Source organism: Toxotes jaculatrix, chromosome 5, assembly GCF_017976425.1.
Source record: "Toxotes jaculatrix isolate fToxJac2 chromosome 5, fToxJac2.pri, whole genome shotgun sequence".
In the NCBI taxonomy this organism is placed as follows: domain Eukaryota; kingdom Metazoa; phylum Chordata; class Actinopteri; family Toxotidae; genus Toxotes; species Toxotes jaculatrix.
The window spans coordinates 4,775,650-4,803,145 of NC_054398.1; the positions used below are offsets into that span (position 1 = coordinate 4,775,650).

At 38.9% G+C, this 27,496-nt stretch overlaps 1 protein-coding gene across 1 annotated transcript in view; it reads right to left on the minus strand.

Annotated features, from left to right (window-relative positions):
- necab2 (N-terminal EF-hand calcium binding protein 2) overlaps positions 1 to 27,496 on the minus strand; it is a 101,202-nt gene that overhangs the window by 20,722 nt on the left and 52,984 nt on the right. The window contains exons 6-9 of the mRNA XM_041037477.1: positions 26,558 to 26,694; positions 26,022 to 26,146; positions 15,700 to 15,779; positions 8,326 to 8,382 (exon numbers count right to left, since the gene is read on the minus strand). Coding sequence (XP_040893411.1) covers positions 8,326 to 8,382; positions 15,700 to 15,779; positions 26,022 to 26,146; positions 26,558 to 26,694 — 399 coding nt within the window. The remainder of the gene's footprint in view (positions 1 to 8,325; positions 8,383 to 15,699; positions 15,780 to 26,021; positions 26,147 to 26,557; positions 26,695 to 27,496) is intronic.

The window sequence follows — 27,496 nt, forward strand, 5'->3', positions numbered from 1 at the left end:
TAAGATTAGTGTAAAACGCTAAATAAAACAGTTCAGTATAAAATGGTACAATCGCCTGTCACTGATTAAGCATAACTGTTGAAAAAATATTCAGTGACATGAGGCCCATATCTTATGAGAGTTACCAAGATTATGTCTGTGCACTAAATATAAAACTAGAACCAGCACACATGTAGCTTAGGTTAGAATTAAGAATGGACACATATCTCATTGAATCCGTACACAAACCGAAAAAAAAAAAAAAAAAAAAAAAATAAATAAATATATATATATATATATATATATATAATTTCTGGTTTTAAATGCTGGATATAATTAGTGAGCTTTAGAGGTAGCGGTAGGCAGATTTTTTTTAAAGCTTTGAACAGAGCTGGGATAGCTGTTTCCCCCTGATTCCACTCTGAACATGCTACTTTAAGCTAACCATCTCCTGGTTCCAGCTTAAAGGTAGAACTGACATTTTGGGAAACATGCTTTTTGACTTGTTTGCAGAGAGTTAGTGGAGAAGATTAGGACCACCTTCTTATCTAAACAGTAGCTGTGTAGGTGGTGGGAAACAGCTGGAATCGCCTGCCTCTGTCCAAAAATGGCAGAATCCATCTATCAACATCTTTAAAGCTCATTAATTAAAACCCTGTATCTTGTTAATTCATGAGTGAGTCTAGAGGAGTTAGGATGTTTTTTTGTTTTGTTTCAGAGAGCCAGGCTGTTTCCCTGTTTCCAGTCTTTACTGTGTACTATGTAAGCTAAGTTACACAGCTTCTGGCGATAACTTCATTTTTAGGCAACTGCACAGGTATGAACGTGGAATTGGTATCAATCTGCTCGTCAAACTCTTGGCATGAAAGGGAAAAAGACTATTTCCCTTTTCCTTCAGAGTAGCTGCAGCAGGTAAAAACAGGTTGTTGCCATGTTTTATTTATAACTTGTGATACTCTGACTCTGCACATATGACAGAATATAAACAATCTGCATTCAAAAATTCTTAATCAATAACTTACAATGCAGAATGAATGCCCTCTGCTGAATGAAATGCACAGTTTGAATAACTCTTCTATGTGCAGTTGACACGCATTAGCTGCATGGTGGGGCCTATTTCACACTACTTCTCCACCTCATCTGAGTCAGCACTGGTGGTATTTGAGAATTACAGTTAATTCAAAGAGCAGGTTCATCTTAGAGAGCTGCTGTAGAGTGCATGACCCGTTCATACAGTAATATCCATATTTATAACCTCTTGATTTATTTTTCATAAGAGCCTTCACAGCACACGGGGACGTTGGGGATGAACGTCCCTGTGTGAACTTCACTTTCTCCTCTCACCTCCTGTCTGTTTCATTTATCTACATCTTATTGGAGCATACATTATATATTTAAGTCAAATACAGATGCTCTTACTCATCTCTATCGGTCATGAAGTATGAATTTGCCTCCTCACCTCATATCTCTTCTTTTTTGATCCCATTGTTTTAGCTTTAACTTTCTTCTTCTCATCTTTTTTTGTGTATCACTGCTCTTGTATTTATTTTCTAGATGCCAATTTGTCACCTCTCCTTTGTTTTCCCACACATTCCTTTTAATAACCCGTTATAGTTTTTTAATTGCTCTGTTCTGTTAATGAACATGGAAAGTAGTTAGAATCTCATCTTTGCCTGTTTGGTTGTTGGCAAGATATCAGAGAGTATTACAGAGAGTGTGACAGAATATTTGGCTGAAATCACCAGGCTCGTCTCAAGGATTAGTGAAGTGCTGCAGATTTTGGTGCGTATCTTTTTGAGTACAGCTCTCTGGACGGCAGTGCTACCTGGATGGTTGGTCCACCACTGTGGTGGAGACTGAAATATCTGAACAACTCTTGAATGGATTACAATCGAATCTTGTGCAGACATTCATGGTGCCCAGAGGACAAATCCTTTCACTGTAAAACATCATACATGAATTCAGTGGAATCAACTAATCTACTGCTCATTAACTTAAATATATAGGTTTTATGAGTTAATACAAATGTACCAGTTCATTCAAGTTAAAAATTTCTAGTTTTTATTTTCAGATCACTTCAGAACTTAAATCGTCCTGTTAGTTAGCTCCTTATTTTCCAACAATGCTACTCAGGAAATGTTAGCATGCTAACCTGTTAAGCTAAAGCTGCTTCCACACCTGCACTGCAAACCTAGCACCATGTCAGCCCGACATCTGAACACATTCCTCTCTATTGTGTGCTGCATGTGTAAAAGGGCGGCTTTGAACGGTGTGTGGATCTGATTCTCCAGACATTATCCAGAGTTTACATGTGGCTTAAAATGGTGAACATACTAAACATTACACCTGCTAAACATCAGCATGTTAGCATACTGATTTTAGCATTTAGCTCAAAGCACAGCTGTGCCTCACAGATCTGCTAGTCTTGTACAGGTTTTACGTGCTAGTGGTCTACAAAATCCAGGTCAGCTGTTAGACATTATTACATTCACATGATATTTTCTTGAAAGATCAAACCTCAAAGACAAACACTAAGTCAGAAGATGCCACTTTGCAAGATGAAAAATAGCTGGTGTAGGTTTGTGCTCTGTGCTGAGCTGTGCCTACTTGTTAGTTATGTGTTTCATACAGATAAACAAAGCTGTGCAGGGATACTGCATGAAATGATAAGAAAATAGACAAGGAATGAATGACACATTTGTACTGTTGAGATTTAAAAGAAAACTAGAACCAAAAATCTTCAAGCTATTAAAAACATCTCTTCTCAAAAACAGCTATGCTTGCTCCCTCTGGCATTTTCTCTTTCTTATTCCCTTTCCTTATTTCCATCATCACTCTTTTATTACTTTGTAATCTGCCCTTCTATATCACTCACCCCCTTACACTTTCTTTTCTTTTGTATTTTCGTAGCTTCTTCTGTTATTGCTTCTCTTCTCCCTTCTGATGCACCTCTAGAGGATCTAAAGACTGACTAGATATTGTGTGTGTGATTGATTTGCCCACTTCACATGACAAATGAACTTCAAATGCAGAAATCATTGTCAGCCAGCTGCTCACTGCTCACTTGTGTCCACTACAAGTAAAATGCACATGCTAATTCAGCTCCAGAACTGCTGCTTCAAAGTATCTCTGAATTTCTCATACAGTATATGATCTTATCATAATCCCCTGTATGGTGATACGACTCACCGAAGCGTCTTTGTGCAGAGAGGAGGGATGATTGCTTTGACAGAGGACTGAAAGGGAGAGGAGATGAAGGGTAATCACGTTTCAATCATTCTCCTGGTGGAAAATGGAAGGTCGGGCAGAATGGACTGAGCCGGCTGTGGGAGGCAGGGTGAAATTATGTGAAGGTGAAGAGGAGCATGACCTTGTTAAGAGAAACCAGTGTTTAGAAGCAGAGGAGGGGGGTACGGAGGAAAAGATAGGTCAGAGGGTGATAATATACTCGGTTGTAGGGTGAGAGGATGAGCTGAAGGGAGCGAGGAGAGGAGGTGAAAGATGGATTGGTGGAGGATTTAAGGGAAAATTTCATTTCACTTTTTAGTGGACATACTGCATCTTGCTTTGAGTTTGAGAACAAAGAGCAGATTTATTAACCCTTTTCACTTGGTTTCAGAAGCCTTATGTGTCTACTGATGGTGTCATGTATTCATGAAACAGGCACACCTGCCTGGAAGAGCAGTCTGTGTGTAATCAATGAAATATGTCTCCTTTTAAAGGAGGATGCAAATAACAAAAAGAAATATTATACATCTCGTTTCATTGGATTTATTAAGGGACATGAAATTTACTAGGGTCACTTCATGAGGAAGTATTTTCTGAGACTAAGAAGCAGATGCAGACTTGAGCTGGTGCTGTATTTTAAAAGACAGCTGTGGCAGGATGGAGAAAAAATTTAGTCAACCAGGTGAGTGAATCTCATCAAAAATGTGAAGGGAAGCAGCAGCAAGTTTTTCAAAAACAACAAAAAAAACTTTGAATTTAAAAGGAAAAGAAAAAATACCTGATAATAATAGGCAACCATTTGACTCAACATTTATATACAGATATTTATATTCAGATATTTATTTAAGCAGACATTAAGTTATGGTTTTGTGTTCTTTAAACTTGAACCCAGCATTCATTGGGCTAATGCACCATGGAGACTGTATTCTTTTTATCTGGCGAAGACATTTATGTTGTGGTAGACGCTGTTTTTAAATAAAATCTTTTCTTTTGATGTGATTGATATTGTACAGGTACAGTACAATCAAATGATGTTTCCTAAGATAAATTTGAACTGTGGACTTAGAGATTTCTGGTTCAAACATCATTACATTTTCATTCCTTTTCTATTCTTTCAGGTCAAGTCCCATCACTGACATTTGAACTTTGAACCTTTGTGCTCTCCTTTCCTGCAGTGGGCAGCAGCGTCTGCTGATTACTGTATATTAGCTGCTGTCTTAGTAAATCATCTACTTCATGCTGACACCACTACTCTTATTCTGTCCCTCAGTCTTACAGAATTTTCTTAAAGGAAAAAAAAAAGTTCATCATGATCTTATGATTTTTTTTTTTTTTTTTGTAGCTTGAACAGTGAGGAACTAAACGGTTGATCTGAACTGAGTTAAAGAGTATTTTAGTGATTTAGCATTTCACTCCTGTAACACTGTCTGACTTTGGTCAGTGATTCAGGTATTCTCATAGCGGCTAATGTAGCTTTGAGCCGCTAGCCGGAAGCAGGGATGAGGAGCGGGCTACAGAGGTCTAATAAGCTCACTTCCTTCGAACTCCACAAGCCCAGATTTTTTTTTTTTTCAAACTGGTAGTAATCAGCTCCATCTGACGAGTCTCAAGCAAGAGACTCAAGTGACATTACTTGAGGCAGTTTATCAAACTTCACAGAGCTCCCTCTGGGGCCACTAAAGCCTTTATATAACTCTTTTCACATGTGCTGTATTTCCTAAGACCTGTAAACAGACTTTGATGTGTAAAATTGGTGGAGTTCCCCTTTAATAAATAATAACTAAGGGTTTTTTTTTAACCTCCTGAACTTTAACTTTTCTTGTTCCTTATTTATTCATAAATATTTAATGTTATACAGAATTTAAAACCAGGTTTCAAATTTCAGGGGCTTTAAGCAAAAATGAAAAAAAAAAAGATCTTGGAGCTGAGGATCAGCTGTAAAAGGAATTTAACTTAAGAGACTGTGTTCCCTCCTAAGGTTTATCCAGTCCAATAAGCACAGTATAGTAAATCCCACTGTAGAACCACACTACACATTGAACACTCACTATTTTTGAACAGTAGGGCCACTAAGTGAGCACAAAATAAATACTCGAGATCTCTATAGAAATTACTGAAAAAAACATGTGAAGCCAAAGCTTTTGTGTTGTTGTGGAGTATGTTTTTGTGTGAAAACAGGTAGTTTCTTTTTTATTCAAGTTTTCAAACAGAATTTGTTTTTGCACATGAGAAATCATCCATGTCATTAATTTGGGTAAGATAGTGAAAATATGAAAAACATAATTTCAGCTATGAGTTAAAGATTTCACATGTTGAAATTAAGACTTAACATCTGTTTTACAATATATTGTATTGTGTAATGAAAATCGTGTGAGTTTTCAGATCTGAATACGTTTGTACTGACTGTTTTGCACATTCATTAAACTCTGAACTCCACACACTGAGCTGTGAGGAGGTGAGACCAAGCTCATGCTACATTACCATGGGAACTGAAGCAGAGTGTTTTCTTCTCTCTGTGTATATACAAACATTATTACCTCGAAGGCATGAATTGCCACACTGGATCCGGTTTACTGTGTTTTTATAAAGCAAAACACCAAACAACCAAATGGACCCTGGAAAATAAGGTAATCGCTGAGAGCTATTTCTTTAATTGCCACAAAGAGTATTAGGTGAATGTTTTTCTTTAAGTTCATTATTTTCAATGTTTTCTCAGTTTTCATGTTTCTTACTTTTGCCCATTCTTTGTATTTTGAAGTGTTTCTTCTTCTTTGGTGCTTAAGAGTTTTTTTGAGATGCATTTTAATGACAAATCACAACTTGAAACTTCTCCCTCTCAGTGCAAGTTAGCAGTTTCTTATAATAACCTCTCTGTGTCTGTGACTATGACAACTGGACAATTTAATCAGGGCTCTCACTACTTGCCAGCAGCTAATGGGAAACCATAAGTGGCTCAACTGCTGTGAGTTAAAGTGCAGTGGGTGATTATTACACTGGTCTCCTGCAGACAGAAGAAGAAGAAGACCCGGTTGGTAACTGCTTGTGGCACAGATCTGGGGCCATATGTACAAAAAAAACATGCATATGGCATTTTACACACATAGACTGGTATTTATGAAACAATAATGTGCACCCCCCATGTACACTTCAGACCAGACATTGCTGATCAATCCAGCCTTTGTGTAATAGGTACTGTGGACCACTTTACACTGAATAAGACCATGTCGTGCACAAATACATTTGCGTACATGGTCTAAAATCTCTGCCCAAACTTCCTTGGTATTACTTCCTCCAGATCCTCCTCCCAAAGTGTCTTTATGGAGTTTAATGACTGTACATAGAAGATTAATTTGATTATAGATATGTGAAACTGAGCGTTTCAAAGCTGGGATTGGTGTCAGGAAACTAAAACTGAACCATTAGGTGGGTTCGGAAACACCTGGATTGCGTTATGAGTGAAGCTACAGACCTGTAAATATCAAAAAAAAAAAAAAAATGTTGTCGAGGGAGTGAAAATCTGTCCGAGAGTTGCTGAAAGGATGCAAAAACATGATCATTGTAAAAGTCTTCAAAGTACTGATACCAAGATCTGACCACATTAACAAAACACGGCCTGCTAGGGAAGGAGGTAAAACATAATTAGCAGCTTGTGAGGCACCGAAGCGCTTATACTGAACCCAGTTCCTCAGAGAATTTTTAGCAATTACATTCTTAGTATAGGGGAAAGTGAGAGAATAAATGGGAGAGTGTATTCCGTCCTTTAATGATACAGGTGTGGTAATGTTTGCCTCTATAACCGCCCAGGTCCAGGGAGGATCAAAGCATGTGCCTGTGAGAAATTCTGCACAGGCCTGCATGATCAATCTTATTTTGTTTATTTAGATAGAAAATGTAATTTTATGTCACTACACTAATCTGCCTTAAATTTATCCCCCATATGATCAACTGATGATAGGTGCAGTACAAATAGTCATAGCCGTGCATAATGGTAGTGGTAAATGACAGCACTGTTTGAGAGTGCAACACAATCAGTAAAACTGCACTGATATAGAGTACTGATATGCACACGGATGATTAAGAGTATGTCTTGATCTATTTACAGCTAATCGTGGGAGTGGACATGAGACACAAGACTTTATAATTCTGAAAGGTGTATTTCTGTCATTGCATGTACACAGACTTTCAGGGGTGAATCTATATTTTAACAGGTCTGGCTGGTGGTGTAGTGGTTTTCCATCTGTGAAGAAACCACATGGATCAGATTGTTGCAGGATCCATTCATCACTTGCTCTGGTGTAAATGTAATGTAACTTTATACTGGTGCCAGTAATATGCCTCTGCCTGTTCCATAGGCAAGAATCAATGAACTGAACTCCATCTACACCACTCTCCACCGTATACAGCCAACACAACAGTGCGTAAGTGCATGTGACTACAGTAAAATGATATATCTCTGAGACACAGATTAACTGTAACTTGCAGTTTTTGAACTTTGAACACACTTATCGCTACTTCAGTGCTGTATGTGATAACAGTCTCTGATGAAAAATGGCATCAAATAGTTGAGATTTTCTGTGTCTGAATATTTTCTGATTTATGATTCAATCCAAATACAGCCTGAAAAGAAGAAGCCCACACAATTCTGATGGTTTATATGGCTTTTCATATGAATCACTGATCATTATCACAGAGAAAATCCCACACCGTGAATATGCTGTATGTTTCCAGGACAGCTGATATGTAATTTTTTTGTGGGCATTAGATATTGTAAGATAGCGTGGGACTCTATTAGTTCTTCTGGAGCATACTCAGTGTCTATAAATTATTCAGGTCTAGACAACAAAACAAAACACGCACATTTCCTGCGGAATAGCCTAATTTCAAAAGATCAGAGGCCAAGGGACAGGCACTGAGACCTGGCTTATTTAAGGACGGTGCTGGTCATGCAGAAGTGTTTCCCATGTTAATTAAATCACAAAGTCTCAGCCTCATAACACTCAACCCAAAGTACCGCTGCAGTGGCTGTTGGCCTTTGTAAAGCAGAAATAAGTGATGCTGCTCCTGGGGTTGTGTGTTGCAGTGTAATGTAAAATGGTTATCCATTTAGTGTCTACTTACTGCGCTGGTGGTGCCATCTGTGTCTGTTAGCCTCTGGTGCAGATCAAACCAGACCGTCTGCAAGGAGAAGCACAACAACAACAACAGCAGCAACATGTCAATCAACAAGACCAACGCCAACTACAACTACAACAACAGCTTGAAGCAGACATCAGTCACTCACAACGAGAGGTATTAATGGACAGGAAGAGAGCAGAAACAGGCACAAAGACATGAGGTGATGTCGTTTTATGATGAAAATAAGGTTGAACAGGGGCTCAGAGGGGTGGATGCATGCCAATAACAAGCACAAAAGAAAAAAAGAAAAACAGAGTTATATCAGCGTGAAAGATTTAAACATGCAAGACCAATGAAATGCAACAGTCTGAACATCATGATGAAGGAGCTATGGGGGGTAGGAATTAGTTTAAAAGATTTTTTTCATAAGACTGTGCTAAATAAAGGAGATGTAACTTGTAATGTCAGTGTCAAGAATCACTTAATAAATCCTGTCCCCTTAGCTAGCGTTGTTATGCCTGTCAGGTTCTCCGTTGTCGTACAGGATGCAGCTTAAAACAACAGAGGGGCTGATTTTCCATCAAAATGCATTGTAACTTTTGAAACAATGGATCTCAATGGATTTCACACAGACGTAAACAATAGGAGGCCATGGATGTTGTCTGATGAAACTGCATCTGTAACTAGAAGATTGTATCAGCTACAGCTAGCTAGTGTAAGCTAAAGCTAATGCTACAGCTCAGTGAGGTTGAAAACAAATGACTTATGAATTATTATTATGACTTATGAATATGAAACGCATGAATATAAAACACATTTTAAAATAAGAAGCACGTAATATGGTCTTACATATCCATGTGACAGCTACATGAATGATATAATGCTAAAAGTTTGAGGCTGAAGCTACATTAAGCTATCCTCACTATTTGATGATCTATGTAGACAACATGTAAATATGGACAGGGCTGCCAACTCTCATACATTTAGCATGAGACTCATGCAACTGACTCACATCTCATAACCTCACGCAAGACATGGTTTGTTCTCTTGCTACAAAATCTTTACTCAGCGCTGTAGTTCTTTGATTAAGCATGATACAGACAACCAGAGAAATTTTTGTAGCGGACTGCCTGCTGAGCAATGCCATTCATTCCCAAAACGTGGACCTTTTTACTTGTAAAACTTTGCTGTAAAATTGTACGATTTTTAAGCAAAGGAACAGGAGTGCATCCAACAACAACAAATCATTGCCACCGGAGCAGCCAATTACAATGCTTTTGTGGTCGAGCAACAAATCTGCTGGAGAGGCAGGTAGAGGTAGAGGAAAACATCAGGACACATTTAAAATATGACCCTGAGTACACACTGTTTTTTTTGTTTTGTAAAATAAAAACCAACTACTATGATGGACTCATGGACTGAACTCATCCTAAGCACAGGGTGTCAACTGGACATCAAGAGGCGGCACTTAGCTCCGTCCCATTTGTACCTCTGTTAATACTATTTAATGCAAGTTTGGCTGGAGGAGTGTGAACTTCTCCAAACTAAAGAAAGAGCAAGACAGAGTCAATACTCTAAACTCTGAACAGATATTTTTCTAATGTATCTACCTCACATATTTTTTAGTTCAGCTCTTGATGTGCTCCTCTTTGGAAATAATGCTGGTTTGCTACTAGTAAGCTAGTTGAACTTTTGCCCACTGGACATTTGCACATCTGGCACTTACGTTAGAGCAGACAAACACACCGTCAGTTCCACTACTTACACATTTGCTCTTGTGTTGTTGGTTTGGGAAAGTTAAAAAACAAAAAAAAACAAAAAAGACACAACCCTTCACACTCTCTAGATAATGAGCATTTCTCTTATTAGATCCCTGTGCTTCAGGGGAGGGGTTTAGCTAACTGTCAATTATTCATTCAAGACTTAAGTGAATGGGACACAAATAAATCTACAGTTAAGTTCAAATGTGCTCTTCAGACAAGCCATTAGTAAAGCCAAGTGCGCTGATATATAGTGTATGTGAGTGTGTGTGTGTCTGTGTGTGAAGATGACGGGACATTGATTTCTAGTTTTCCCCTCTGCTCTCACTGCCTGTGAGTCAGAGTTATATAAACCTGTTCTAATAAATCACAGTAAGCGCTGCAGGTTTCACCAGTGTCACCACGGTGACTGATGAGTAGCACTGTCGCTACTGTGAATGAACAGTGTCTGCATCGCACACAGGGTAACTAAGACTTTTACCAAACGCAGCGGGGTAAGTCAAGGAAATGGGGTCTGGCTCAGTGGGCAGGCACACACACACACACACACACACACACACACACACACACACACACACACACACACACACACACACACACACACACACACACACACACACATACTATAAATGCTACCGGAAACATACTGAGTTCTAGGATGAATGATTTGATCTTAATGCTTCACAGTCTGGTCACAGCTGGACTGAAGTGTAAGGGGCTGTGTGTTAATGGTTGTTCAGCACATAAAAGATTTCAGAGGTGAAGACTCGCTGTCTGTTATTTTTTTTATTGCATAACTGAAATACTTGGTTGTGAAACAGAATTATTTAACCAACAGATCTTTATCAATGTGAACATTCTGACTTGTCAAACACTGGTTTAACTAATAACTATTAATTAGCATTTGGATAACTTCTTTTAAACCTGCCTAAACCTCTAGAACTTAAAAAAAAGAAGATTTTATCTGATGCCTGTTTCCTTTTAACAATCACAGGCCGGAGGATCTACTTTATCCACCTTTGTATCTTTGAAGGTTCTTCACTGAATGCAAATACGTTTGAGATCTGCCATTAGAGAGAGAGTATTGTTAAAGTTATCAAAGACAACACTACATTCTTTTGCTGGAAGAGAAGAAAGCTGTATCTTTTTATTTGTCAGTATTCTGCCTCAGTGTCACCTATACCAGATGTGCAGCTATAATCAAAGCCTCTCATCCTGAGACTGACTTTTCCAGAGGAAAAAACACATCTTCTTGTCTGTGGCACACAGAGAGCAATAAAAAAAATGATATTTTGCAATCAAAGGAACAAGCTAACTCCCAGAGGAGCATGGGGGAAAACGAAACTGACAGTGAGAGCGAGCAACAGAGGCAACATGAATTTACCACTTTGAGGAGGGTTTTCAGGTAACAGGATATCCAGTGTTATCACAGAGCAGTGGTGCCAACGCAGGGTACTATTTTCATCTTGCCAGGCACAACATCACTCAGTGTGTAGCTGGCTTATTATTCATTCAGTAAACAATTCATGATTCACTCTGACGCGGTGTGATAATATCATTTCCTCTTCCAGACTCCTGCACGGTCTTAACACTGAGATCCATACAGGTAATACAAGGCCAAACAGAGAGGCAAAGACAAAGCCACATTCAATAAACCTCCTCAAAGCCGTATTTTGCTTTGATATGATACGATTCCTGCAGTGTGCTGTCTGGTCTTCTGAAAATGTAATCCAGCGGAAAATTTCTATTCATTCTTTTTTCTGTAGCTCTCATTATTCTGACAACACACTTTGCAACATAAAAGTTTGGCGACCTATTTTTTTTTTTTCTCTACGTACAGTTTTTTTCTGCTATTCTCTGCTGTCATTGGAAGGGTAATTTGAGGGGCACTTTCTTCCGTTCACAAAGGAAATTTTTCACTGATGTGGAAAATCGTATGAAAATGTAACAACCTCACAAAACCTCCGAAATGAAAGTAAGGCAGGTTATTGAAAAGAAAATTACTTAATTTCCTTCGTTGGGTTTTTCAGTTTGGAAAGTGAAAATATCTGCATTTAACGCTCACTAAAGTGACGCTTGAAATAATTTATGTGGACCAGGACTTAACAGATTTTCTTGAGACCTGGAAGGAAAAACTGCTTCATTCTGTTCATTAAATGAAATGTTACCTTTAAAAAATTTAAACTACACTTAAGAAGCAGTGGGAAACAGACTGGTCCTGTTGAAAAAAAAAACAAAAAAATCTCTGAAGCTCACTACTTAAAAATCTTAAAATACTGCAAAAAAAGTTTTTACGGTCAGCTGAGGTGGAAAAGTTGGCGTATTGATAAAAGCTAAAAAGGACAAAGTGCAAGAGAAACAGACAGCGAATAAATCATGTGGCTTAAACGTCCAGAAGCTTCTGCTCCAGTGAAAACAGCAGCAAATTAACACATCAGCTCTGTGTGATGAGCGATGAGTAAACTGTAACCTTCCTCAAATTAATATATGAACCATATTTCCATCATGTTTTTTTACATAGTTTTCTAAAAATAAAATTCCGGGTTTGACTGACACTGAGGTAAAGGCACTCGACTGGAAAATTATCTTGACAAACCAACTTCAAATATTTGTGGAATAGCGGTGGATGGAAACAAGCACCAAATTATTTATTGGTCTATTTATTTTTCAAGGTTTCTTGAAATTCAGTTCAAGTTTGCACAACTTTTGGATCGAAACCTGCCTGTAAACCAAAATTTGAGAAGCTCTGTTTGCCCATTAGCATGCACTTTTGAGATGGCTCCTGACTTCAGCTCCTCAGTGTCCTTGTCTTCTCTCAAGCTGTGCACAGTACTAGGCTTGACTTTCCTGCATCATGAATAAAAAATAATGTACCACTAAAAATATGGATGCTTTTTTGTTTTTGTTCAGAGTACATTATCTGTGCATATTTGAATAATGTATTCATTTACACCTCTACCATATATATATAAATTTTCATGTATAAACATTTTTTACTACTCGGTCCCCTGGTCCGACCTTAAAGGGTTTTGATGTCACTGTGACTAATCCCCTTCATCACAACCTTTCATTCCACTTTTATCCCTTTTCACTTCATGTTTACAGGTTTACGTTTGTCTACTGGCTATTGGAGCAATGTTCAGAGGTTGTTTTACTATAATTCCCACATACTCTAGATTTAGCTTGTTGATGAGATGGTGAAAAATGGATAAACTAATGCAATATTCCTGTCAGCTCTACTTTACCCTGTGTGAAAACTTCAATTAATTATCACCTACTTTTATTCAGAAAAAAAAAATCAGTGCTGAAGAGTTTTCTTTCTTCAGTCTTAACTGGTAAAAATCAGACCTGACTGCGTTTATCCAGCTGTGAGACGATGTCCTTTGTGCCTCAGTCACTGTAAACAAGGCAGCCACTGGGTAGCGTAATGGGTCACAGGTGAACAATCCCTCGGTGTGAGACGTTTCAATCGTTTCTGCTAAAATGCAGGTCACTCGACTGAGTGAAACCGTTCTGCTAAAACCTGGGCAATTTGTTAGCAGTATATTAAATGACCATCAGGGGTCAAAGGTTAAAAGGTTGGTTCTAAATAGGAATCAGGGTTGGAGATGCAGGTCTGTTCACACATGAGCAGGAATTCTCTCAAACCTGATCAAGCATTCTCTCTCTTCTTTTTTTTATTTTTCTTGTCATTTTCCTTTTTTCTTTATGTGATTCCACTCATTTCCTCCCACATCCTCCCTCCCCCCTGGTGGTACATTGTGTTTAGTTATTCTTAGCTCTTTCTCATGTAGTGGCCCACTCTGCCAGAGACAGCTGAGTCTGCTGGGGCTCCATTAGCCTTAACATGTTCAGTATTGGACAAGACGCAGGCAATGCAGAGGAATGGAGAGACAAAAAGGGAGGCAGAGGAAGGGGCAGGAGGAGGAGGGGAAGGTAGGAGGAATGAGGTGATGTAAAGATGGAGGAAGAGAAGGAGGAGGATGAAAAGGCATCTGGGACCAGAGAGCTGCTACAAAGAGGAAAAAGCGTGGAAAAATACACTTTGCAATTATTTGGACGTAAGGCCCTTCTTTAATTGTGTCCTGTCTCTTTCCTCATCCCCCTTCATCCGCTCCTCTCCATCACTTGGTGTTAATTACCTCCTTATGCCAGCCCCTCCTTCATCTCCTCATTAACCCCCTGCTTCTTTCATTTTTTCTTCCCATTTTTTTCTTTTTTTTTCTTCCTCCTATCCTCTGTAGACCTTCAGCGATGCCCAATTTGGCCAGTGTAACATCTCAAACTTATAAATTCTCCACATGCTGTCAACTTGTTTAAAAAAAAAAAAAAAAAAAAAGTTTGTGGATCTAGAGGACAAGATTACTGGCTCTGTGCCTTTAGTATCTGATGGAGGTGTTTCAGCACTCTAAAGGATAAGCAGCGCTTAAAATACAACTAGAGATCAACACTGTAATGGAGTTCAGAGTTCACCAGTCTGTTTCATAGTCAGTTTAAATTCATTTTTACCATAACTTATGTAATATGTTACTGGGCTATGACGAGTGTGCTTGTATTAATCACTTTGTGGTGTCAAATGTGCTTAATGTGTTCACACAGTCACAGTGTGGAGACAAACCTCCCATTTGGGGACAAAATGTCTCCCAAGGTAAACCAGTAAACAGTCAAAGAAACAAGCTGTAAAGTGATGAAAAAAAAAACTGTTATGACAAGACCAAAACAATGTGTTAGTCTTTCTCTCAGTACTGTCTGACAGTGTGCTCCCCCAAGGGAGTCACAAGATACATCTGAGAGTTTACCAGATGATTAACAAGTTAGAGAAGAAGAACAAACACAGGTTCCTGCTCCACAAAATTTTGCTTGTGTTTTTTTTCTGGTAAAAGTGTGGATAAGTTATTCCTCTTCAGGTGCCTAAAATATTCAAATCAAACAATCTAAGGAGGTTAAAAAAATCAGTCTTTGCTAGTGTGAAACGCACTCAGATCAGAAACTGTAATTTTTGATTGTGGCAGCTGGTGTTGACTTTAAAGGGTCAAAGCCAAAAAGGATAGAAACCACTAACAATCTTTATTGTTATTCAAGAAGTAACTTGTAGATTCATTTTCTATAAGAGCTCTTTATTTTCCTGAAACAGCTGGGAACTGTTTTTATAGCAAACTTTACTCAAACCACAGCGAACAGTACATTTGTTAGGGTCTATTTTCATCTGCAGATTAATACAAAGTTGATGCACTCATGTGTATTTACAGCAGCAGGACAGCGTGCGTATGTGGGATTTACTCAAAATGAACTGCAGTGCCCATGTTCATAGTAATGTTATTCATTATGATGTGTGTCTGACTGATGTGTTTTTAATCTCTGTGGCACAGAGGAGTTAGAAATATCAGGCTATTAATACACAGTCAATACGTGTCAGTACGGCAATAAGAAAAACACTGAATATTGAATATTGCCAACATCCATGTCATCCTTCTAGACTTGAGCTTTGATCACGGTTTGGGGTTATGCATGTTGTGGTCATGGTTAGGGCACACCTCCAGGAAATGAATATACGTTAATGCTTTATTTTCCTAAGAACAAGTTTGCACATGTGTGTGAGTGTGTCTGGATTCTTTACCTTATTCTCCAGTCGACCAATTAGTTCAGCCAGGCGGTTGATCTGAGCCTCCAGACCTTCTTTCCTCACCTCCACTGCACCTGCAACAAGAATAAAAACGCATTGAGTTGTATCACTTGTGACTTGATCTATTGCTGCTGGATTATATTTATTTAAATTCATATGTCTATGTATATATGTTGAAGTCCAGTCTCCTAACTTGGCATTCTACTGTCACTTCCTCTTCAAATATTGAGAGTAGCTCATCCATAAGAGCAAGTTACCACGAGGGCTGTCTTTCTCCTGTGTTGTTTGTTCCTGTTTCATTCATATTTATAACTGAATTTTCTTCCTTTTTTTTGTCTGCTTAAAACACAAATGAGTACAGCACTGCTCAGCTACACCGAGCAGGTACAGCAGGTACCCTAAAACTATCTTCGCGCTGTTATCTCTCTCTCTCTTTTCATTTCCATTGTTTCATCATGAATATTTCATGTAAAGTGGGACTTCTAAAGAGGCTGATAAATAGGCAATTATATCTGTTTATCGGAAAGGAACTCGCCTTTTCAAAGACAGAAAAGGAATGGACGGATGGGAAGCCTGCTCCTTTGAGGTCCTCTGTTTAATTGGCTCTTACTCCAGTGTGATTATTAGATACCCAAATACACAGGGCTCTTCCTAATTAGCTTTGGTCACACAACAATGTTTTGCTTTGGTGCAAAATGTTTACTTTTTGCACCAAGAGAGACTTCCAGTGGATTAGAGGTGCAAGTCAATGCAATGAGGTCACTTTATTAAAAGTTAAAAGTTAGAAATTTTATCAGAAGAGAATAAAACCCTTTTCAGTTGGTAATATACAGACTGGTGCTACCTATAGCATATGAAACATTAACAGAGTGTTCTTTTATCAATCAATCATGAGTCAACAGAACGATTTCTGCAAAAAATATGCTATCAGTTGGTGGCAGCAACATGCCAAGACATGTAGCAGTGCACGTGACAAAAGAAGAAGACTGCTAACAAGCAAACGTGCATGTAAACAGTTAATGATTTAAAAACAATGTTAGACAAGGAAACAGTGTGTTTTGGTGAGAAACAACGTGAACGTGAACATGACAGTGTACTGATGAAAATTCTTCACACAGCTGTGTTTCGCATAGTTAACTGTTCATTAACTCCTATTGTGAAATGTACAGAACTGGAAAATCCATTTTGCTTCTCACTCTCTTTGTTGATGATGGTTGTTTGTGTGTGTGTGTTGAGCTGTCTAAAAAAATGAGAAGTAACATGGAAGTAAACATCCATTCCAATTTAAAGGCTTCCCTTCTCACCTTCTTTCTCTTCTGTTTCTTCCCTCTCCCCCATTCCTTCCTCTTCTCCTCCCTCACTGCCTGCTTCCTCCCCCCTCTCCCACCACTTTCTCCTGAGCTTCCATCCTCTTTTCATCCCCTGATGGGCCCCTCACAGCTAATTGGAGAGCTGGCTGCCCACTCTTAATTAAAAGCTTTAACAGCCAGTCAATTAGGAGCTACCTCCCTCCACCCCAAACACATACACACACACGCGCAGTCATCAACTAAACCATAGTCTGTAACCATGGAGACAGTTGGAGATAAAAGCCCAGTGGTCATTTCGATGGACTTAGAAAATAAGTGTCCTCCTCAATTATAGAAGTATGTGAAGAATTACAGCCTCCGAATCTAGCAGCAGGGTGAGGGGAAGGGGCTCTCTATTGACTTTCTCCTCAATTAAACCTGATTCGAGTTATTCCACATTCACCTAATTTAACTTTCCTTTCTGTGTGCGCTAGCATTTAAATGTGTTGACATGAATCACGAAAAAAGGTCCACTGTTGCTACACCATCCCTCAAATGAAGTGGCAGAAAAGTTCATAAAAGTGTGTTCCAGCTCACACCAGTTAATTTCAGACCAATGCACTAACTATTTTGTGAGATTAAAAAAAAATGGAACTGACTGTTCTTCAGGATTTAAACTAGGGCAGAATTCAGAGATATTAAATCAGCTTCACAGCCGAGAAACATTTGGTCCTGACTGAACAGGCAGCCTAGTCGCACTAGAAATTATGGTCATATGCATCACACAACTTACTTGAAGTGTCAATGTTAGGGAGTTGTCTGCTGCATATGTCAGCATCATATGCATCCTGCTGTCTTTGGATAATCTTAGAAAAAGCTACAACAAATTCTGCTATAAGAAAGTTGTAAAGCTACAGCATGTAGCTCTGAGCTATAAGCAATCACAGTGCCATAGAGCTATAATTGCAGCCAGGATCTTGAAAGAGATCCCATCTATATCATTTAGAATTTACTTTAAAGTCCTCTTGTTTATAAAGTCCTGCATAATCTCACAACTTTTCATCATACGTTCCAACAAGAACTCACATCTTCCAATGTATTTTTTTTTTTTAGAAGTCTCTATTGTTTCCCACAGGATGTTTACTGGGGCTGCGTGTTTTCATGCCTCTTAACTGTGGTTACCCTTCCTCTTGGTCTTAGAACTTGCTTGGTGATGCAGAACAATATCTGAATGTTGAATGTTATCAGGGGTTTTGCAGTCGCCCAATATCAACAGGGTTTTTCAGCTTTGTTGGTCCAAAACCTGCTCGTCTGTTGGTTCCATATGCATTGATAAATTCTTCTTTGCTAGAGAATGCTTTGCAATGTCAAAAAACAAAAATTAAGTGGGAAAAACAAACCTCAGCAGAAGACAAAAATAAGACAAAGGTTTGCAAACATCATGTCTTGGAGCTGTGAGGTTCCTGCATTGTGCTACCCACAGATTACTTGTCAGTCAAACAGTGTGGGTGGTGACGCATTTATCAGTTTAACAGCTTTATTATCATGTTTATGTAAGATCATCTCTTTCTCCACAGTAGATTTTATTCAGCTGTTAGTAGCTGCCAGACAGCTAATGATTAGCATACAAAATGTTGAAGCTGAACTGGATACAAAAGAGTAGTAAGCCAACATTTACTCTGTGGTAAATGTACTGTATGGTACATTAACAAAATGAGGGCCTTTCCTCTGCCTTCCTCACACTGGCCCACTCATCCCCTGCCACCCACTCAAAGACCATCTCCAGCTTTATGAGGACTGAAGACATCCTGTCACAGATAAATGCATTTCCCCAGTGGTTCAGAACACTGGATATTTCATGCCTATGGTGCCATGATAATCAGAAGTGTCCACTAATACTGGTGCAAAAGAGGAAGAATGATCAGCTTACTGTTTATGCCATTAGATACAGAAATTGGATTTTTTTTTTTTTTTTACATTTTTAAACCTCAGACAGTGTGCAATATCTTTTATCTTATGGGCATGTATTAACAGCTACTGTTACAGACATCTGTCTCAGCAGACGGGAAAACATATGGCGACTCCAATCTCTTCTCCATCACAGTAATGTTTGGCACGGCTGGTTGCAAACACACAAATGCACACAATACACACACGTCACTGACTAAAATTTTTACTGAATGTTTTCAAATTTTTATTACTAGTCATTAAAGCCCTCCCCTGAACAGTCATTGCCGCTCATACCTTAGCAAACCTGACTAAGCACAGCAGGCCTGTCAAGATTTGGATTTTTACACACATTGAAGGGCTGTGAATGGTCCTGTACTAAGAAAGACACTCATTTATGGGGTATCATGTCATTTCTTTAGTCTTTCCAAAAGCACAACAGCAACAGTGTAAGCAATGGATTAAACTGTGTGTTTGCTTGTTAGCTAAAATGTAAACTGCAAATGTTAGCATGTCCTGCTAACTAGCTTACTACCTACAGCAGAACTGAGCACTAATCATCATTTCAGCAGGCAAAACTAACTGGTGCCATATAGAGAAACGAGAAGCCAGCTTTTTCTGTGCCTCTGTCTGACATGAAGAACCTGCTGTTTCAAAAATGATGGAGGATTTTGCTGTGCTGAGAACGTAAAAGCTTGAAAAGCGCTGTAACAGTAACTTTTAGAGACAGATTGACAATGTCACGGTCTACATCCCTTTTTAACACACGTACACATTCCTTCAGTAAATAAATGTACATAAACACATGCACGCACTCTTTGCTTTGTGTCTGCGAGTGCCTGAAAAAGCCCTCGACAGTAAACTGCAGTTCATTTACAAGTGACAGATCCACTTCGAGGTACTGTATGTACTGAAGCGTTGCACACAGCAACAATACACAGCATCAGCTGCTCGAATTAAAGGTGGCGGTGGATATTTTTAGCTCTCTTATTCTTTCCCCCTCTTACTCTTTTCCTCGCTCTTTGTTTCTTTCCCCACTCTTCTCCCACTCACTGCTTTGTCTTTTCTGCTCTTTTCTCTTTCCCTCCTCTCCCTGTCTGATCTCAATGTGGAGACTCTCTGATCGATTCACAGCACATACTGCTCTCTGTGTGCTATCATGACATGAAAAGGGGGAGATAACTTCAAGGTGAACACATATGTGTGCAAATAGCCTTCAGTTGGAAAGGAACAATGAGGAAAAAAAAGAGAATTAAATTATTCAGGAGTGCAGGAGTAATTCAAACATATCGGAGGAGGATGGGCAGCAGAACATGGGGGTTGGGGGTTGGGAGGATTTGGGGGTCATTAATCAATCGACTTGTCCTGATTCAAGACAAAGCACAGCTGACATGAAGGTCCTTAGCTGTCAGAGCTGCTTTACAGCCTACAGTATCGAAGAGAAGGGGGAGGCAGAAGGCATGATGTTGAGGTAAAAGACTGTGAGTTTGACAAAGGGCACTGAAGGCTGGTTTTTGCCTGGAATTAAGATGCATCTAAGTTAAAATGAACAGGGAAAATAAATACCTTCTTTAAAGTCTCCAACTAGGAGACTTTAACTAGGCTGTGGAAATACAGAGCAGATCTGGCGGCAGGGAAGTAAATAGAAATTCAGTAATATGAAAGAGCTTAGGTGTTTTCTCTGAATTTCCTATAATCATGAGATCTACTGTGCCTCTGTTTGCTGTGAGATTAGCAGTAACTCTTTATCCCCCCTTTCACATTTTTGTAAAGCCACATATAAACATTTAATTATGTGTACTATGCTATAATGTATTTGTAAGCAAATAAAAAGAAAGTTTGATGTATATGCAAACAATTATAACTTCTGACTGATTTATAAACAGATAATGAATGATCGACAATATAACTACACAAAATATGCAGCCATCTTTATGTAAATACAAAATATGTCGTATTTATTCACTAAATTTATTATTGAAGCATTTATGATAATTAAGTATATTGTATTTATTAACGAAGTATATTATCTATTAATACATTTTCATTAGTCTCCATGACAACTGATAAAACTCAGGTGTCGGATGAAGAACTGATGAAGGCCACAAGGTGCGTCTGAAAGCTCTAGTAAGTCAACTTTCAGTCAGCATTTCAGAGGCGACGAATCTCCAAGCTCCATCTCATCATGAGCTTTAAACACATATCAGTCCCACCAGGATGTTGTAATATAGCAATGGCAACAATTTGCACAAATTCAACCAATCAACCTTGTAATTTTGTCCACTCACTGTGAAGTTTCATCAATCATAGCAGTGAGATACAGGAAATTATTTAGGAATGGAAATTCTCAAATAAAATGTTTATACATGTGTGAAAACTTTCTTCAAAATATTAAGTTGTGTGTGTAATAAAATTAGAGATGGAGGGCATGTGTATGTGTGTGTGTGTGTGAGAGAGAGAGAGAGAAAGACATCACTGAGTGAGGCAGAGGAGAAGGAGAAAATAGTTCAATGCTAATAAACTCAAACAGTACCCTGTAAAGAGTTGGCTACTGTGGAGTGGGAGAGTGAGTTAGCAATGAATTACACAAAAAGAAAACATTATTTTCCAAGTTTCACTTGCTCCCAGAATTTCATTGCCAAAAAAAAAAATGCCTAAAAACACTGCAGCATGCATTGAATTTCTTAATTCTTCAGAAAATCTGCCGTGAAATCAGGCATTGTATCCCACAACAATCCCACAAAAAGCCTGGGGGCCTGATATATAATCAGTTTTAACTCGGCCTTCGCACATGACAAACAGTTGCTAATACCTCACGGCACAGGGTAAAGATTTATTCATATGTGTGTACGCACACATTATAGAATAAAACTGCTTACCGCTTTATCACACTGTGGTATTAGTTATTTAGTTTACTGTTTATACTCTGATTAAGGATTCATGGGAGGAGTTCTGGTTGTTGACAAATGAATTAACACTTTATATACATAATATATAATATATATATAATATATATCTGCTTAAAACAACAGTAAACTGTGTTATAAACAGTTTGATTTAGTGTGACAAAGACGTTTATTTTTTTCCTGCCTGAGAGATAAACCAGGCTACAGCAGTTTGATTCAATATGACTGAATCTCTTCATCAGAACATGGAGGCTGAACAAAGGCTGAAACACTCCAGTTCGAATGCCCAGACCTGCTGGGACATGCTGCAATCACGCAGTGCTCTTTCAGCTACAGCGACTGTCCAGCACTTCTGATGGTGAGGGGCTGTTAATGTGATGACAACTTGTGCTGAAATTCAGCCGTATGATGTTGACTTCTAAAAAGTTTTGAGTCATTTGGGTTGGAGCTAAGCTTTTCCACCTCCTGTCACCATCTGTCTCATGCTTGCTCAGTTCTGTTTCACCCTGAAGCAAGGCACTGAACTTCCCGGGGACCAGCGGTGTTTCAAATAAACCTGACAACTCTGAGGTTTGACAGAGCCCATCAAGAGTTCAACCAAAGTTGCACAGGAGGTGACCAGTTTGAATCAAGACAAGGGTCTGATATGAACCAACATGTAAAACCTCATGCAAACCATTACTTGTAATTCTTTGTTAACTTTTCAAATTTTCAAGCCTGTGCCTGCAGTATGCAGCTCAGTGACCTTTCGAGACGAGCTGTAAACTTAAACATATCCTGGGATACACTCTCCTGACAGGTGACAGATGTTTGGACTTCGAAAGAGGAAGAACTGTCAGTTTGAGCTGTTGTCTTTCTACAAGTCATCCAAAAAGAATTGATTTTTCTTTTGTGCAACACTAGAGCTGAAGCACTTAGAGAAACTTGTTAATTTGCACAGGATCGGTACATAACACCGACACAAAACTTTTGAATGTCATCTGCGTATTATTTGTGTCATTCTCTGTGCATTTTGATGCAGAAAAAATAAATACAAGGCAAGTTGGTGTGGGGCAGCAATGCAAACGTGTTTACAAAGAAATCTACATTACTAACAATAATTTCATCATAATTTTCAATGCTCAGCACAAACAGTGTGGTGTATCCTCACAGGGGAAACTGTTTGCATGAGATGTATCAGTTTGTATATAGAATTTATATTTGGATACTGAAGCTCTGTTTCAATGTCATGCTCTGTTTTGGTAAAACTCTTGAAATTCTGCATGTAATGAAATTGTTTTTTGATCAGAAGATAGAAGATTTACCTAATTTATTTTTGAAGAGGCACAGAATTATATGTAATATGCACCTTGAACAAGGCTTTGAACTTGCACTTTCAATCAGCAAAAAAAGGAAAAACGGAAAACTGAAATGGAACGAGCCACAAAGCAGTAAGTTTTTCTTACTCTTTGACTTGACTCTCTTCATTAGCTGAATCCACTGGTTTACCAAAAAGCTTTTTAATAATAAAGAATACCTTTTTACTTTTTTCTTAGGCTGAAAGCTAAAGCTTTATTATTTAGCTCAGATGATCTTCAGGGTACAGAGATGGTTGCATATTATTTTGCATATTAATAAGAAGTTAAATACAATCATTACATACACATATGTATGTAATGATGTTCAGCCTCATAGTAATAGAGGCAGAAAAAGAAGCAGACATGGAAGCATTGCCAGTAACAGCATTAGCAGGAATAGCCAGAGCATTCTTATGTTGCATATTGATTATTGCTGAGTGATTCTGTTAAATTATTTCTTTTAACAGATCGATGCAGTGGAATTGGCATGATTAGAAATCGACAAACAAACTGATACATTGATACAACTGAATAAACAGCTCCCTCCCAAAGTCAAAAAATCTGCAGTGATGTTGTTAAGAGAAGAAGAATTTGTTTGTTTCTTGCATTGAATAGGTCACTGCTCAATACCTGTCAATTCTCTGACAGCATGTCGTCCATAAATGCACAAATAAGAATTGTTTTCAAACACTTTATTATTATCAGCTGTTATCACTCAGCAATACTGCAAACACAAAATATTAACTGTGTTGTCTCTGCAAGTCGAGACAAGTTCATACTACAGTAATATAAATGGACACTGTGTAGGAATCTGAATTCTCATGCTCTGCTTAAGAAAATACAGTGATGAAAAGTTGTTGATGGGCATAACCTCTGTTAACTTGAGAGTAAAATGAAAAAAAAATAAAACAATTACAATATCAGAGTCAACCCTGAACTATTTACTCAAATTTTATATTGTAATCATACTGAGACATCAAAAATAGTTTTAACAGGGTCTTTTTAAAGGTACCCTGTAGATTCTGTCGCTATGGAGAAATTCATTTACAAATTTGTCCCTGTTTTGTTTGTAGAGTGAATGTGCAAGAGAACAAATATGCGCATGTGGACGTCATCAAGCCAAACCATTTCACACTTTCCCGCGATCGACACTTCGTGCTAAGAAACGTATTGATAAACAAACAGGCGCAGTGAAGAAGAACAGAACAGAGAATGGACGGAAAGCATGCAGGTTTCAAAATGCTGTAAGAATGAGCTTTGCAAATATTTTATGAAGTGCAGAGAGCTTTCACCGAGTTTGTTAGACTTCAAGGATACACAGAGTGCATTCTGGTGAGAGACACTGATTGTAAACACAAGTTGGTTTACAAGTAAACGCCACAGAACGTTTATTTTTTGGCACACATAGCTTCTACAGTGCTCTCTACTGTGCAGTATACAGTTGTACAGACCATCTGCAGGCCACACAAATGGAGGAAGCAGAACAGATGCATAATCAATGACATTAATAACGTTTACCTGTGTGTGTCACTATTTTCAGCCTGACCTTAAGCTGACAAGGATTAGCCTTCCACTTTTCTAACCCTGATACTGCAAATCAAAATGACATATGGATCCTGAAACAACATCACCTATCATCTTTGACTGACACTTGTCAATAACAGTATCTGTGGAGTGATTGATTATAGATCGCTCTGCCCTTTAAGGCTCTCCTCTCGTTTTTTTTTGTTCGACTCTTCTCCTGTGAAGTTTGTGTTGTGATTAAGTGATGCCATATCTCAACAACCTTTGAAGTGTCATTTCTTCAGCGAGCAATTTGTTCAAGTGGGTGCAAGTGTCAAGGCGAGCGTGCACTGCAGTGTTAACTACCAGCTGGTGGAGGAAGAGACTAAGAGAGTTAAAAAGAGAGAAAGGGGTAGAAATTCACAGAGAGAAAGGGAGAATAATGGGAGTCCTGTCCATCCTCAAAGAGACTGACATGGCTCAATCAATGTATGTGTGTGTGATACATGTTCTTATGTCCAAGTGGGGACTTTAATCTGAATGCACATTAAGCCCTGGTACTTGTGTCACTTAGACTTGGTTTTAGGATTCAGGTTAGAATGAGGCTTAGGGACTAGGGAATGCATTATTGTCCACTAGTGTCCCCACAGGGATAGTGGAACAAGACTATGTGTGTTAAAGCTGGTGCACCTTGTTAAGACACACACACACACTCCCTCTTTTTCTCTCCATAAAAACAGCACTGCATAGCAGATTTTAAGTGTTAAGTGCTGACTAGACTCCTATACACACTTACAGGTTTGATTATAACACTTTAAGAGATATATTAACCAACTCTCTACCTTCTCCCTTTGCTTCCTCAGCCATCCCTACATTTTTCTCTCTCCTCTGCCATCTCCCTCCATTTTTTCCTCTTCTCCCCCTTTCAAACCTCTGTTATCTCTTTTCTCCACCCATTTACCTGTGTTGCCCTGTCTGCTGTAAGAAGGCTGCATCAGACCTGTGCAGGTGCCTGATTGAGGTGTTTTACTATGGTGAATAAATCACACAGATGGTGAATAAATCGCATAGAAGACTGTGTGTGTGTGTGTGTGTGTGTGTGTGTGTGTGTGTGTGTGTGTGTGTGTGTGTAAGTGTGCAGCGGATGAAAAACTGCTGAGTGGCAGTCAGACTTTGATTTCTGCTCACCCAGAATGATGTACCCTCAATAAAGGTTGGGGATATGACGCTAATCATACAAGAGCATGACGGATGGCCTCCGACCACGAAATCAGAGGAGGTGCTGCAGTGTGTGTGTGTGTGTGTGCGCGTGCGTGCGTGCGTGCGTGCGTCACCTGAAGCAGTGTTGATGGTCCTGACAGCCTCCCTGGCGCTGATTCTGTTGTTAGGTGGATAGTCAGGGACAGTGTTGTCATAGCGCTTCTCTGACATACGTGGACTCACCTTGGCAGGTAGATGACTGAAAAACAGAAGAGAATTTGAATAAAGGAGTGATAGAAGGAAGGTTCCACAGGGGATGGAAAACTGGAATGAGAAAGGGTTCGAGGGTGTTGAAAATGGGATAAAGGAGATGAGAACCTGTTTGTGTTTGTGTGTTTGTGTGTTTGTGTGTTTGTGTGTTTGTGTGTGTGTGTGTGTGTGTGTGTGTGTGTGAGCGACAGATGTTTTAACTGGAGAAGATTTGTGCTTGAAACACTGCCTGGTTCCCATTACGACCGCTGACAATCTGAGTTTTACACATAATGCCATGATACGTGTGCACAGTCATGAACACACACACGCATGCATGCATGCACGCACGCACGCACACACACACACGCAATTTCACAATTTCACACCATCTGACACGGTGATGCCCTCACAGGCTCACCCTGATTGGCTGTGCTGTTCGTCAATTGCATCCACGGCACTCTCCACAGAGCTCAGGAGAGACTGGATCTGATTGGCTGACTCCTTCAGGAGGAAACGGGTCACAAACTGCTCCACGTTGGTTCCTCTCTCATAAACCTGGGGAAACAGTGGAACAAGAAAATATTCATTTCATTCATTTATAAAACCTCATTTGAAACAAAAATTGATTAATTCTGAAGTTTTAATACCAAAATGTTCATAAAAAGTCTGGAGAAGTTTATTTTGAAAAAAAAAAAAACTTGTAAAAGTTTCTCTTCTTTATCATGTCTTTTACACATGACAGCTTCCTGTTTCACTCCTCTGAAAAGACTTTCCAGCACAAATCTGTCTGAGTTAGTTCCTTCCAATCCTTTTACAGGTGAAGAGCTACTTAAGGTGGATGGACAGCGAAGGAGGGGGAGACAAAAATAACAAGTAAAAAATAGACTAGCACCTTTTACTCTCTCTGATGCCATCTCCCCTCTGACTTTTCCCCTGCTCAATCCATCATCTTTTCTTCTTCTCCTTCTCAGTCTTTCCAGATTCACTGAAATTTTGTGCCAGGCCAGAGAGAAACATAAGCCTTTCTGTCTGAGCTTAAAGCCTGGCTCAGTGGGGACAAAATAAAAAGTGCTGTTCTGTGATTTTACTATGCTGCATATTGTTTCAGTTGAGACTCAGCAAGAAAAACACAAAGGCAAAGTGAAATATTATCCACCTTCTGTTACTGAACACGACAGCATTATGGCAAAAAAAAAATCAATAAAGTCTTCAGTTGTCAGCATCACTCACTGCTCTACTACAACACCGATTCACACGGACAAACAAAGCATTGTAGCTCTTACAACATTCATCTCAATGCTTATTGATCCATTGGTAATCAACCATTTTTATAGACCTGTTCTAAATTGTTGCAAGT